Source organism: Rhinopithecus roxellana, chromosome 6 (genome assembly GCF_007565055.1).
Source record: "Rhinopithecus roxellana isolate Shanxi Qingling chromosome 6, ASM756505v1, whole genome shotgun sequence".
Taxonomy (NCBI): domain Eukaryota; kingdom Metazoa; phylum Chordata; class Mammalia; order Primates; family Cercopithecidae; genus Rhinopithecus; species Rhinopithecus roxellana.
The window spans coordinates 113363799-113377949 of NC_044554.1; the positions used below are offsets into that span (position 1 = coordinate 113363799).

General features: G+C 52.1%; 1 protein-coding gene across 1 annotated transcript in view; it reads right to left on the bottom strand.

Annotated features, from left to right (window-relative positions):
- The window catches only part of CNPY1 (canopy FGF signaling regulator 1), a 68330-nt gene extending 54583 nt beyond the window's left edge, over positions 1-13747 (bottom strand). Inside the window, exon 1 of the mRNA XM_010368154.2 lies at positions 13606-13747. Within this exon, the coding sequence (XP_010366456.2) occupies positions 13606-13699 (94 nt within the window). The 5' untranslated portion in view covers positions 13700-13747. The remainder of the gene's footprint in view (positions 1-13605) is intronic.
- Between the last annotated feature and the right edge of the window lie 404 nt (positions 13748-14151).

Below are 14151 nucleotides of genomic sequence, written 5' to 3' on the forward strand. Positions count from 1 at the left end.
ACCCAGCAGAGCTATTTTTATGTTGACTCCTGTCCCCTGGGTTCTTGCCAGTGAAAGTTACCCACTATGTGATTAAAGAGGCTTGGGGACAGTCACATCTACAGTGAGCCGGGGGAGCAGGGGCCCTGAAGCAATGACCACAGCTTTCCTGGGCACAGTGCTTCCCGCACACATGCCAGACACCCGCTGAGAATGCCACGGGTGCCATCGTGAAGTCAGGGGTAGACTCTCTGGGGCAGATACTGTTCTTATCAAGCCCATTTAATGGATAGGGGAAACTGAGGCTTACAGCGGATAAGCACAGTGCTTCAGGTTGTCCCTGGCTGCAGAGCCAAGATTCAAAAGCAAGTCTGTCTCCAGAACTCAGCCACCCATCACCCAGGTGCCGTCTGTGCAATAGAGAGGCCCTGAAGCGAACGCTGATGGTGAGAGAGCTGGCGGGAGAGTGTGGTCCGAAAGCAGTGTGGAGGCGTGTTTCTAAAGCCAGAGTGCCCCATGCCAGGCTCCATGCACATCACAGGGTCCCTCATTACCAATGAGGAAAGTTTTGTTATAGAAAGAACCTTACACGTACAACTTGTGTGAGTTCTGATAAACTGATGAGGAATGATGAGGCTGACCTCATCTCTCATACAGCAAGCCCGGCCACCTCTGCCACCTCGCGGCCCCTTCAGCCCCATCTAAAGGAATCCCACCTTTCCCAGCAGACTCAGGCACTTGCTGGCCTAGGAGGAAAATAATTTCCCAAGAAAGCATCTAAAGACAGCAGAGTGAGCTCCAGCTAAGCTCACAGCTGTCCAGCCTGTCCTGTGGCTGAGGAAGCCAGGGGGCGGGTGTGTAGACAGCCAGTCCCACTTGGGATGAGGTCGCACAGTTCCTGTCGCGTTGATAGGAAACCACATTTTGAGAGTTGTGGCATCAGCTCCTCTTAGAAGGGGCGGCTTGGTATCCTCTGTGGAAAGAGCCCCAGCTGTAGAAGGATGAGGGGAGAAGCCCCCTCCCAGCCCCCGTGCTGCTCACTGCTCTGTGGCGCCACCGGCTCGAACAAGTGCTGTGCCTCTGACAACCGCCTGCTGCAGAACCCAGGCGAGGCCGGCGAGGCACATGGCGTCTGCTGCCTGTTCAGGCAAACCACTAATTTCCAGGTCAGCTCCAGGTCAAAGGCCACCATGTACTCCAAGACAGTCCAAAGCCTCCCTCATCCACTGTGGACAAATTGGTCAATCTCGGGCACTCGGAGCTGAAACAGGGATTCAGGGAGTGAAAGATGACAGGGACACACAGGCCGAAAGCCAAGTACCAACCAAGCCAGCCGCTCCCAGGACATCCCCTGACACAGGAGCCTGGGGAACAGCCGAGTCCCCCAACAACCCCCGTCTCGGAGGACAAAACACAGCTAAAGCTGAGCCGTGGCATTCTTTCTAAGCAGGGTGAATAACCATTCTCCTGTCTCCATGTTTTCAATGCCATCTCTATGCATCTGAGTATAGATTTGAATCTCAGAGAAAAAATACTTGAAAAGCAGGCATTTTGTGCATGGTTTACATTTTAAAATCAAGTGCAGAGGACTCGGGGAAAGGCCCACCCGAACCATGGTCGTCACCATCCATGGCACCGTTCGAGTGGGGACCTGCAGTGATGATTCCCAGGACACAAAGCCAGCCCTCGCCTTTACCAAAGGGTGCAGAAGGTACACGTTAAGCCAGGATCTTGTTTCACTTAGAGAGGGACTGAGCCAGGTTTCCAAGGAGAGAGGCCATCCCTGAGGAAGAGACCATGGGGAAGACACCACCCTTGCTTGCAGAGCCTGGCTTCACTGTCAGAGGCAGAGAGGGCTGAACTCTATTTATGAAGGATATTTAAAGAAAAGGGGTGAGTCATGTGGCCTATTGGGTTATTGTCCAAATGTCCCCAATTTTTTTTACTCCTCCATCTCAAGGCCTTTGCTGTGTAACTTTGCAGTTCTTCCCAACTTGCCGCTGACATTGGGCTCGGCCATGTGGCCTGCCAGGGGAGCGTGGTAGAAGGGACAGTGAGGTACATAACTTCACCTGTTGTATGAAAAAATCATGGTGAGAACCATTAACCCAAGAGGCAGAAACGAAACAAACCAGCAATCATGTGACCTGGAGTTCCCTGCGACGTGGAGCTGGCAGGAGGCCTTTGGGTTTGATTTTCAGCTTGGCCAATGGAAGGGACCCAGACATGGGAGGCAGAGAGAGCCCCCAGAACCAGGGGCTCCAGGTGTGGCTGGGCAAACGGCACATGTCAGGGTCCTGCGAAGCACCGTGTGGTTCCAGCATTAGGGAAGGAGACACTTACAAGTCCAGGCACGCAGACCGTCTGCATCCTGGGAGAGACTTGCGAGGGGCGGCTTCATGAGCAGTGACCTGTGCCCAGAGCCCGCTCACAGAAGGGTCCTGCGCCCGGGGCAGCACTCTCTGCTGTCACCACCGGGAAACTCTTACTGATGCTTCACACCATTTTCACTTTGCACTGGGCCCAAACAATTATACAGCCCCTCTGGTCACGGGGGACTAAGTAACTAAGAGCTGACCAGCGGCTCAGAACACGGCAGTGTCTGAGTCCATTCTGGCCACTACAACAAAATACCAAAGACTGGGCGGCTCAGAAATAACAGAAATGTGTTTCTCACCATTCTGGAGACTAGAAGCCCAAGATCCAGGTGCTGGCAGATTCAGTGTCTGGGGAGGAACCATTTCCCGGCTCACAGAAGTCTCACTGTGTCCTCCCGTGGTGGGAGGGGTGAGGGGCCCCTCTGGAGGCTCTAAGGGTGCTAGCCCCATTCATGAGCCTCCACCCTCCTGGTCTAATCACCTCCCAAAGGCCCCGCCTCCCAACACCATCCCCTAGGGCTTCAACATCTGAATATGAGGGGACATGAACATTCAAACCATAGCAGTTAGCCCCCTGCACCGGGCCAGGCATGCAGGGAGCCTGGGTCTGGGGAAAGGGGGTGCCAAGGCTGAGGTGCAGGTGACCTGGCTCGGTCAGAGCAGCCTGACTCCGTGAGAGCAGCAGCAGGTAACCCACAGCCCCACAGCTGGCACGTGCAGGACCTCCCACATCAGTACCTGGGTGCTGCCCCTGTGCCAGCCACAGTGCTTCATGTGTATTATCCACAGCTCCCCATGAATAAGCGGCATCACTGGTACTTTACACATGGGTCCTTGAGGCACAGACAGTGTCAGTCATTTGCCCGGGGACCCACAGTCAGGAAGCAGCTGGGGCTCAGGTGGTCACCCTCCTGTAGGGAACACCATCAGAACCGAGAGGATCTTTACCGCCTCCTAATTCCCAATGAACTTGTTAAAGTTCTATAGAATGGAGGGAAACCTAGTAGAAATGGCTGAGCTCCCAATGGACAGACATATAGAAGGACAGACGAGGAGGCTGAGACTCTGCACAGCGTGGCTACGGGCCATGTGCTGGAGGAGTGGTGAAGAGGAGGTAGGGCCCTGGAAGCAGGGTAGCCCTTTGTCACAGCAGCCACCCAGGGCCTCTGAGCCCAAAGCCCTGGCAGATGAGGCAAGGGGCTGGAGAGGAGCTTCTTCCGGGAGGCGGCTCCACAGTGTCAGGCTGTGCGGCCCGGAGTCGTGGGGCACCTCTACCCACGAAGGGCTATCTCCTGTAAGGAACACCATCAGAACCGAGAGGATCTTTACCATCACCTAATTCCCAATGAACTTGTTAACGCATTTTTAGTGTAATGAAAACATTAGATCAATCCCTAGCAGGGACCGTTGTCATTAAATCGATAGCCCGGGTGGTCCATCATGCTGACAGCTGACGTGCGCAGGAAGGTCGGCTCACAATGAGAGTCACACAGTGCCCTCCACAGCGACGGGGGGTGAGGGAGGGGGCTGGGAGAGATAAAAATCTCCATCTGAAGCACCTTGAAAAGAGAGGACAGATAGGATTGTGTCAAGGTTGCAGGGGCCCTGGAGAAGAGCAGGGTGACCATGTCAGCGGCTCACTGAGAGCGCACCTGCACGGGTGGCTGTTTCAGCAGGAACAGAGCAGGTTCTTACAGTGTCTGCAGTGCGTGCGCCACTAGGATTCCCACCACACACTCCTTCATCGTCGCTCCAAATGAGTCCCACAGACCAAAGAGAGGGCCGGGGAGAGTGGGGCAGAAGTAAATCCTATAAAAGAAGCCCAGGGTGAGCGCTGGGAGTAACCTCCATGGGAAGCCAGGAAAGCGAACATGGGGCCCCACCGCTCAGGACAGGCCTCCGTAGGCAGCGGCTGAACACGCCCCCCAGGAGGTGTGGGTTTCAAGAATGCGTACCCTGGCCTGGAAGCCTCATGGCCTCATGTTTTCGGCTTTCTAAGCAGGGATCTGTACTAAGAGAAAGGGGAACGGGGATGGGACGATGAGAACAGCTGTTCAGCACACCAATGTGTGCACCCAGAAGCATTATAACCATAACTCTCCAATATATGCATATACATGTGTGTACACACAGACACACACGCATACACACACACATGCACACACACATGCTCATGCGCACACACGCCATGTGGGCAGCATGGGGGATGGACTTGAGTTCACCACCAGACCTAAGACAGAACCACAGAGGACAAGGGGAGGAGCTCAGCAGTGTGGTGTCTGTGGGTGAGCCTGGGGGGCCCAGCAGCTGTGGGGCCTGCAGAAACCGGCAGATGAGGGGTTGAAAGTCTGGGGTCCCCGTCAGCACGGGAAAAGATCTGGCTGGGGAAGCAGAACACACTAGAGAGGGAAAGTCACTGGCAAGGTTGAGCCCAGTGTGGGTTTCTGCAGACAGTCCTGGAGAATGTAGACAGTCCACGGAAGACAGCAGAGCACTTCGAGAAGTCCGCCAAGTGCTGATGAAGTGGACAGACAACAGCCAGTTAGAAAACAAAAGAAGAGGCCGGGTGTGGTGGCTCAGGCCTGTAATCCTAGCACTTTGGGAGGCAGAGGCAGGCGGATCACCTAGGGTGAGGAGTTTAAACCAACCTGGCCAACATGGCAAAAACCCATCTCTACTAGGAAAAAAAAACAAAAATTAGCTGGGCATGGTGGTGGGTGCCTGTGATCTCAGCTACTTGGGAGGCTGAGGCAGGAGAATTGCTTGAACCTGGGAGGCGGAGGTTGCAGCGAGCCAAGATCGCGCCAAAAAAAAAGAAAAGAGAAAAGAAAGAAAATGAAAGAAGAAAACATTATGTTAACACCACAAGACAGGGTAGCCAGAAATAAATGAAGCGCTGGTGCCTTGGGGTATGGAAATGACTCTGTCCACCTCTACAGTGAGGAGAGCAGTTAGTTAGATAACCCGCAGAATGCACAGCGCCGGGAGCCGGGCACCCGTGTGGAGCTGGACTTCAGGGGAGGAGACGACATTCACGTGGGGCCAGCGATCCTGACCACTGCGCCACTCTGGTGGGGAACGCTGATAGGGGAGGGTAGGGGGAACAAGGGGCCCACGGAAAATCTCTGCACTTTCCACTCAGTTATACTGTGTAGCTAAAACCACATAACAAAATAAAGTCTATTTAAAGGAGGAAATTTACAGGATGCATTTGAAGAAAACCTTGAACTCTACTGGGAAATAGTAAAAAGATTCAAGCAAAGGAGATTGTTCTTAGATAGGAAGGCTAAGCATGGTAAAGATATAAATATGCATCTATATACGTCTAATGAGATAAAGATCAAATAATAACCTTTTTGACCTTTATAAAATAACCTGAAAGTTAATAGAAAATATGAGTAATATGTGATATTAAAATATAAAGGTATAATAGGAAATATCTATAATTGTGGTGCAGAAATAGTTAAAAACAGCCAAGAGTCTAGAAACTTCCATGGAGTCCAGACTCTAACGCACACGGGAATTGATTACAAGATATTATTTAAAATAATAACAGTAAGGTACTAAGCAAAGTCTTAATGAGTGTATATTGTATGCCAAAGGTCCACTCATTAGCCTCCATTTCTATCACAACCCTTTACACCAAAATTAATTCCAGGTGGATTCAATATGATTCTTTGAGGTAATCTTCAAGTGTGCTTAGTTTTGTCAGGTGGGATCGTGCATGCCTGTGGTCATAGCTACTTGGGAAGTTGAGGTGGGAGGATGGCTTGAGCCCAGGAGTTCAGCTACACTCCAGCCTGGGGGACAGAGCAAAACCCCCACCTCTTAAAAATAAAGAAACAGGCCAGGCGTGGCGGCTCACACCTGTAATCTCAGCACTTTGGGAGGTCGAGGCGGGCGGATTGCCTGAAGTCAGGAGTTCAAGACCAGCCTGACCAATATGGAGAAACCCCGACTCTACTAAAAATACAAAAATTAGCTGGGCGTGGTGGTGCATGCCTGTAATTCCAACTACTCAGGAGGGTGAAGCAGAAGAATCACTTGAACCCAGGAGATGGAGGTTGCAGTGAGCAAAGATCATGCCATTGCACTCCAGCCTGGGCAACAAGAGCGAAACTCTGACTCAAAAAGAAAACAAACAAAGTAACAAACAAAAATGTGTGCCTTGTTTTTGTAAACTATGAGGTGAAACCAAGAAGTCATCAGGAAAAATATTAATAAATTATATTACATCAAAAATTGTAGAGCAAAAGCACCATGAGCAAATTCAAAAGATAAATGAAAACCCAGAAGCATGCAATACCTATGAGAAGAACTATTTTAATTTTGCTTAAAAGGCTCTTATAAATTATTAAGGAAAAAATAACAGCCTAATTTTTTTAAATGAGCAAAACAGGCTTAGAATAAGAAATAATTCTAAGCCTGCCTCTTCTCTTTGCTCATTTTATGCTATTTATACTATGCTCATTAAATACTATTTATTTTTTATTCTAAGAAGAATGGTCAGGTGAAAACATATCAATCTCACACATAATTTAAGAAATGCTAGGGCCAGGTACGGTGGCTCACTCCTGTAATCCCAGCACTTTGGGAGGCCAAGGAGGGCAGATCACTGGAGGTCAGGAGTTTGAGGCCAGCCTGGCCAACACAGTGAAACTCTGTCTCTACTGAAAACACAAAAATTAGCTGGGTATGACTGTGGGTGCCTGTAATCCCAGTGACTCGGGAGGCTGAGGCAGGAGAATCCTGCCTTGAACCCGGGAGGCAGAGGTTGCAGTGAGCCAAGATTGTGCCATTGCACTCCAGCCTGGGCAACAAGAGCAAAATTCTGTCTCAAAAAAAAAAAAAGAAAGAAAGAAAGAAAAGAAAAGAAAAAAAGAAACGCTAATAAAATTAAGTGATGACTTTCTTTTATCAGATTGGCAAAAATTGAAAATATGCAGAGTTGATTGAAGCAGAGTTGATTGAAGAATGTGCACAAACCATCACATACTAAGTGTTAGGTAGTGAACTGGCAGAAACAATAGGAAGTCCACAAAAACTGTCAAGAAAAGAGCTCCAAACTCTGTTAGTAAAAAATACAGTTAAATAATTCTGTGTATAGCATGTCATTCGTGTTTAAAAAACAAAAACCCAGCACCTCAAACCTTACTAGTAAGAGGATAGCTACTATCAAAATATCTGAAAACCACATGTTGGCGAGGAAGTGGAGAACCTGGACTCCTGGACGCTGCTGCTGGGGGTGTAAAACGGGGCAGCTGCAGTGAAAAACAGTAAGACCATTTCCCAGCAAGTTAAAATAAGAACTCCCATAGCACCCAGCAACTTTCCCTCTGCATATAGAGAGAGAATTGAAAGAAGAATCTCAAGGAAATATTTGCACTCCCGTGTTCATAGCAGCAGGATTCGCAGCAGCTAAAACATGGGTGCAAACCAAACACCCATCCACAGATGAATGGACAGACAATGCGGTCTGTACGTGTGATGGGATATTACTCAGCCTTAAAAAGGAAGGGAATCCCGACGTGTGCCACAACCTGATGGACCTCAATTTTGCTGAGTGAAATAAGCCAGTTGCCAAAGCACAAATGTGGCAGATTCTGCTTACCTAAGATCCCTCAAGTGGTCAAACCCACAGAGACAGAAAGTAGAACCGTGGGTGACAGAGCGGGGAGTTCATGCTTCATGGGGACAGAACTCCAGTTTGGGAAGATGGAAAGTTCTGGAGATGATGGAGGCAAGTGATGGATGCTCAGGAATGTGGTTGCCCGTAACGCCATGGAACTAACTGTACGTTTAGATGGTTAAGATGGAAAATTGTAGGTTACGTGCATGTCACTGCAATTAGAAATGAGACCCGAGCCTCATGGATCAGGTAGCATTCACACAGTTGCACCAGAGACACTGTCAAGGGATGCCTACCCTGGGATGGGCAAATGTAACTGGCTGCAGCTTTGGTTCAAGCCCAGGAGTGGGCAAGTAGCGGTGGAGAGGAGTGGCACCTACATTTTCCACAGCAAGCATGTACAGATTTTGTCATTATTATTATTATTATTATTACTATTGAGATGGAGTCTTGCTCTGTTGCCCAGGCTAGAGTGCAGTGGCATAATCTCGGCTCACTGCCACCTCCATCTCCCAGGTTCAAGCGATTCTCCTGCCTCAGCCTCCCAAGTAGCTGGGATTACAGGCGTCCACCACCACGCCTGACTAATTTTTGTAGTTTTAGTAGAGATGAGGTTTTGCCATGTTGGCCAGGCTGGTCTCAAACTCCTGACTTCAGGTGGTCTGCCCACCTTGGCCTCCCAAAGTGCTGGGATTACAAGTGTGAGCAGCCACACCCAGCCCACTCTTCGTAATTTAAACGGAGGAAGAAAATGATCTGACATTTGTGAGAGGAACGGCAGCCAGAAAAAGCCCACAGCCGAGGCATGACACTCAGCAGAGACCCCACCACTGGGCAGGGCCCTCTTGGGGCAGGCTCCAGCAGCCCCCTGTCTACACCTGCTCCCTGCAGCCTCCCTGGGGAGCCGGAGCCTGCATTTCCTGAGCTTGAGGCCAGGAGTAGCACCCACATGCTCTTCCCAGCATTGTCATGCTTATTCCATCACTAGGGTATGGGCCTCCGAGGCATGCCAGTGCTGGGCCAGGCACAGAGGTAACACCGTGAGACACAGCGGGGAGATGGCACCACCTCAGCAGTCCCATATGGATCCTTTAGGGGGACGGGTGGCCTAGAGACAAGCCCGGCCCACGGGGCGGAGGCCGGTCAATGAGCATCGTGACAAGGTCATGAAGGAGGCCGCTTGTTCCTGAAGGCCGTCGTGCCACTTCCTTGCCCATTCCTGCCACACCCTGCCAAACAGGGAACTGACAACAGCCTCAGGTCCAGCCCGTTTCAGAGGCCACCAGCAGATCACTGGAGGTCAGTGAGGGCCCCTGGAGGTGCCGGCCCCAGGGTTGACAGGCAGAATCCCACAGCATGGGGAACACTTCCCAGTCAGAGCCCACCTTGACCCTCCAGACTGTGTGATGGCAGTAAAACCACAATAGCTGGTGTCGGGAAAGCAAAGGAACAAGGTCCGAAGGGTCTTCTCCTTCCAGGGTCAGGTACCATGACGGGGGGTCAAAGCAGGGGCCTTGTACTGAGACCCTGGTCACCCTCAGGGGTGCCCTGGTGGAGGATGGGCAGGGGCTGATGGTGCCCAACATGCAGGGGCGGGCAGAGGTGGAGCAGCCAGCAGGGGAGGCTGGAAAGGAGGACCCGAGGATTGGCCATGAAAGCAAGAGGCGCCTGGAGGGGCGAGGGCCATGAGGCTGGGCCCCCCATCTCTCACCACATACAAAGGTCAACTCAAAAGCGATTAAAGACTTAAATGTGAGACTGGAAACTATAAAACTACAAGGAGAAAACATAGGAGAAACACTTTATGACATTGGTCTGGGCAAGAATTTGGGGGGTAAAACCTCAAAAGCACAGGTAATAAAAGCAAACATAGACAAATGGGATTCCACCAAACTAAAACAACTTCTGTACAGCAAAGGAAGCAATCAACAGAGCGAAGGGAAAGCCTATGGAATGCGAGAAAGTATTTGCAAGCCATACATCTGATAAGGGACTAAAAACCAAAATGAATAAGGAACTCAACTCAACAGCAAAAATCAAATGATCCTATTTTAAAATGGCCACCAGGTATATGAAAAAATGCTCAACATCACTAATCACCAGGGAAGTGCAAATCAAAGCCAGAGTGAGACAGCACTGCACACCTGTTAGAATGACTCGAACCCAGCAAAACCAAAGATGGCAAGTGTTGGCGAGGATGAGGAGGAAAGCAGACCCCGTACACCATTGGTGGGGATGCTAATTGGTACAGCCATTATGGAAAACAGTAGGGAAGTTCCTCAAAAAATTAAGAATAGAACTTCCCTATGATCTAGCAACCCCACTACCGAGTACAGACCCAAAGGGAATGAAGTCCCTATGTCAAAGAGATACACTGAAAAGTCACAGTGCACCTCATAGATAGGTACAATGATTAGGTGTCAATTAACACAAAATTTTAAAAGAAGAAGTGTTGGCTCTGCCAGCCCCAGCTAAATCGGATGGCCCATTGGCCTGTGTTGGTCCATTCTCACTTTGCTATAAAGAGCTACCTGAGGCTGGGTAATTTATAAAGAAAAGAGGTGTCATTGGCTCATGGTTCTGCAGGCTATACAGGAAGCATGGCTGGGGAGGCCTCAGGAAACTTTCAATCATGGTGGAGGGTGAACACAGACGTGCCGAGTTGTTTACTGATTTTCTGTGACTGTTTTTGTGCTCCAGCGACAAAGTTCAATAGTTACAACAGAGACGGCATGGCCTGCGGAGACGGAAGTACTTACCAGCTGACCCTTCACAAAAACAGGTGGCCACAGAGCCACGTTCAGAGTCATACCACGCGTGGCGGGGAGAGAGCCAGGGCTTTAGCGACCCACTTGGCCGTTGACCCATGGTTGTTGAGGGCTGTTCCTGGGGGTGCTAACTCCCTGGCATTTCCAGCCTTCTTTGCACTCAGCAGAGGAGGTCAGTAATCTGCTGGAGGCCAGAGGAAGCTCTTAGGTGCCCACATCAGGCAGCAAGTGGGTGCTAGGAGGTGTCAGCAGGGCACCAACAGGCTGGTGACCCCTTTACCTCGGAGGGAGGCAATCCACACAAAACCCTTAGCCACTGCTCGGAGATGGCAGGTGCCAACGTTAGGCATAATTTCAGTTCTCAGTAGCATTAGCCTCTTCCCACAGGACTTATGAAGAACAGCCCAACACCATAGAACCCCACGGAAGGGGCTCAGCTGCAATGTCACCACCCAAATCCTCCAGGAAGGGAAACCAAGTCCAGGGCTGTGTGCTTTGCCAAGAGCCTCTCACTGACAACATAGCAATGATTAGCAATAAGGTGGCAAAGAATGCTGGTTTCATGCATTTTATTACTAATATGACTCCTGGAAGGAGAGCAGGCAAGACACTTGCTTCCCCCTGGGTAGGTTAGGTTTTCTGTATTCTGTTTTGCGAGGCAGGATTAGGAGAATCGCTTCAGGACATGGAGCAGCAGCGCTGCCACCTCTGCGTTCACCGTGAGTACTCAGGGCCGTTCATGCCAGAGAGACAGAATTCAACCAAATTGAAGGAGACGAGATGTCTCTTCCCAGGTTTCCCTAAATGGGTTGGCTTCAAATGGAAGAAAATACTGAAAGAGATTTTAAAAGAGCAATGCAGAATGAGACAGAAAAAGAGAAGAAGAAGAAACCCCTAAGACAGGAGATCTCATCATGGAGTTGGAGCTGGACCAGGTGAAACAGTGAGATCCAAGAGGGGCCCGTGCCACCGCACCCTCTTTCCCGGGGGTCTCCATTTCTCTGTTCAGCTCGTCCTCTCTACCTCCCATGCCCTGGCCCTGGGGCTTGCCGGCTTCCTGACTCCTCACCCCACTTCTCCAAGCTCCGCCTTTGCACCCACCTGGCGTGCTCCAGCCCTGCACCTGGTCTGTTCAAAACTCATCAGCAAGTCAAAATGTCCGAATGCCCGAATACATGTCTATTTGCAATTATATGCACAAGCTGCAAAACCCTATTAGGGACTATGTCCAGTTTTGAGATAAACATGACCAGGAGTTCTAACATTTCCTCCTCAGCCCTCAGGGGCTCAGGGCCTCCTCCTGGCCTGCACCCCGCAATGCGCATACCACACTCTTTAAACCCGAGGCCAGCAAGCGGCCCTGCCTGCGTCTGCTCTTCACACCATTCTCATGTATGGGGAGGGATCCATTGCCAAAATGATTGTGAAAACCTTTTAGGCCTTTCCAGAGCATCCTCCCCAAAGCTCATCCCCCCAGAGCACACAGCACGCTCGCCCTGGTCTGTCCCGGAGCACTGACAAGCTCATCTTGGTCTCTTCCAGAGGCACTGCTAGGGCCCCCAGCCTGGGTTACGCATTTGCATTTGAGCAGCAGCTTCCTGGAAACAATTCTTTAGAGTGAAAGGCAGGCCCTGGGTCTGGACAAAGAGAATGTATTTTGGGTGATGGGTGTCTTTGACTTCATCTCCAATCACCCAAACCCCAGGGGGTGCCTGCTGATAGTGTGTGGAGTGGATGTGGGGACTGACTCTGGGAAGGTTCTTGGAAAAGGTTCAACTGACACCCACCAGTGACACGACAGCCCCTGTGGAGACCCTGACTCACACCTCCTCCATCATCAGCCCCTCCACTCTCACACCTCAGCCCCAGCCCACTCCCCCTCTAGCAGCTCCCATGGGATGGGCCCTTGTTTCAGAGAGTCTCTGTGGGTTCCCAGCCCTGCCTTCCCCTCCACACCCTGTCCCCAGGCCCTGGTGCCCAAACAGGACACCTGAAGCCACCGCCCCTGTCTTGTCCCCCTCTTGGTCCCAAAACCAGGCTGGAGAAGCCAGCGCCAGTAAGAGAGCCAGCCTCGAACTGCCCAGGCAGAGCTTGTTCAGTCCTGCCTGCAACCATGGAGCCAACAGCCATCCAGGAGAAGTACAGGCAGAGGCAAAGAGCAGAGGCCCCCAACCCAGACCCAGCCGAGGTCAGTCAGTAGAGGCATCAGGGGCTCTGTCCCAGCCTTCAGAGCCTCTTCTTCCCATGTGCTCAGTCCCCGCCACAGCGGGCCCTGTCCTTCTCGCTGGGGCCACCGATTCTCTCAAGGCTCTTACACCACCCATTGTAACCCACGTGATGGAGGCCGCCTGCTCTTCCTCTGTTCTCTGATCAGCTAAAAGCCACCCATAATTCCTGCATCAAGAGAGCAAGCTTTAGCCAGGAGACCTGAGAGTGTGTTTTTAAATCAATTGTAACTAACTGATGTCTCGTAACCAGCGGGCGTGTGAGAGATGTCGTCCAAGGCTCAGGGACAGGTGCGTGCCTTCCCCGGCCGCCAGGCTGAGCCATGACCCCAGCCCACCCCAAGTGAGCTCAGAGAGGTGAAATGCCTGTCCAAGTTCATGGAGCCAGAGCACAGCGGGGCCAAGGCTGGAACCCAGGGGACCCCAAAGCAGCTGCCCTCGAGACTGGACGCAGGGCCTGGCCTGGAGGTGCTGAGAAGGACCCCCAAAGGGCTTCTCTTTGAGTACCCAGGAGCTGGGTAACAGGGAAAGGCGGTGGCCCAGCAGCCTGGCCCCCTTGGGGAAGGGTTTACTGGGCTCTCTGGAAGCCCCTGGACCCCTGTGGCACCCCCTTCATACACACTCACCTCCACAGAACACCTCCGGATCCCGGGCACCCCGGGCCAGCGCAGGCCCCAGCAGCAGGGCCAGCAGAGCCAGGGGCAGCAGCATGGGCCCCATGCCAGCTGACCGACTGCGCCGCCTCACACTTGCCTCCTCCCAGGCCCCTCCCGGGTCCTTCCACCAGTGCTGGGCATGCAGCAGAGAAATGGCATACAAAGGTCTCCGGGCCGCACCGCCCTAGATACCCGCCCCACCCTGCAGGTGCTGCACCTGGGCCCCTTCCCAGTGAGCCAGCTGCACCTGCACCGCACAGCTTGTCCTCTCCTGGTCCCCGCCCCACCCCACCCCCACCCCAAACCTGCCCTGTCTGCCCTTCCCTCAGTACTCAGTCACCCCCACCCACATCCCCACACCTGTCTCAGGTTCCCACACCTGTCTCAGGTTCCCACACCCTCACCCCCAACCCACCACCCCCGCCTCCCTCCCTGCCCCCACCTCACCCTGTAGCGGCTCGTGCTGCACCTGGGCCCACTTCAGGTGCTCAGCAGCCTCGGCCCAGTTGGTCAGCA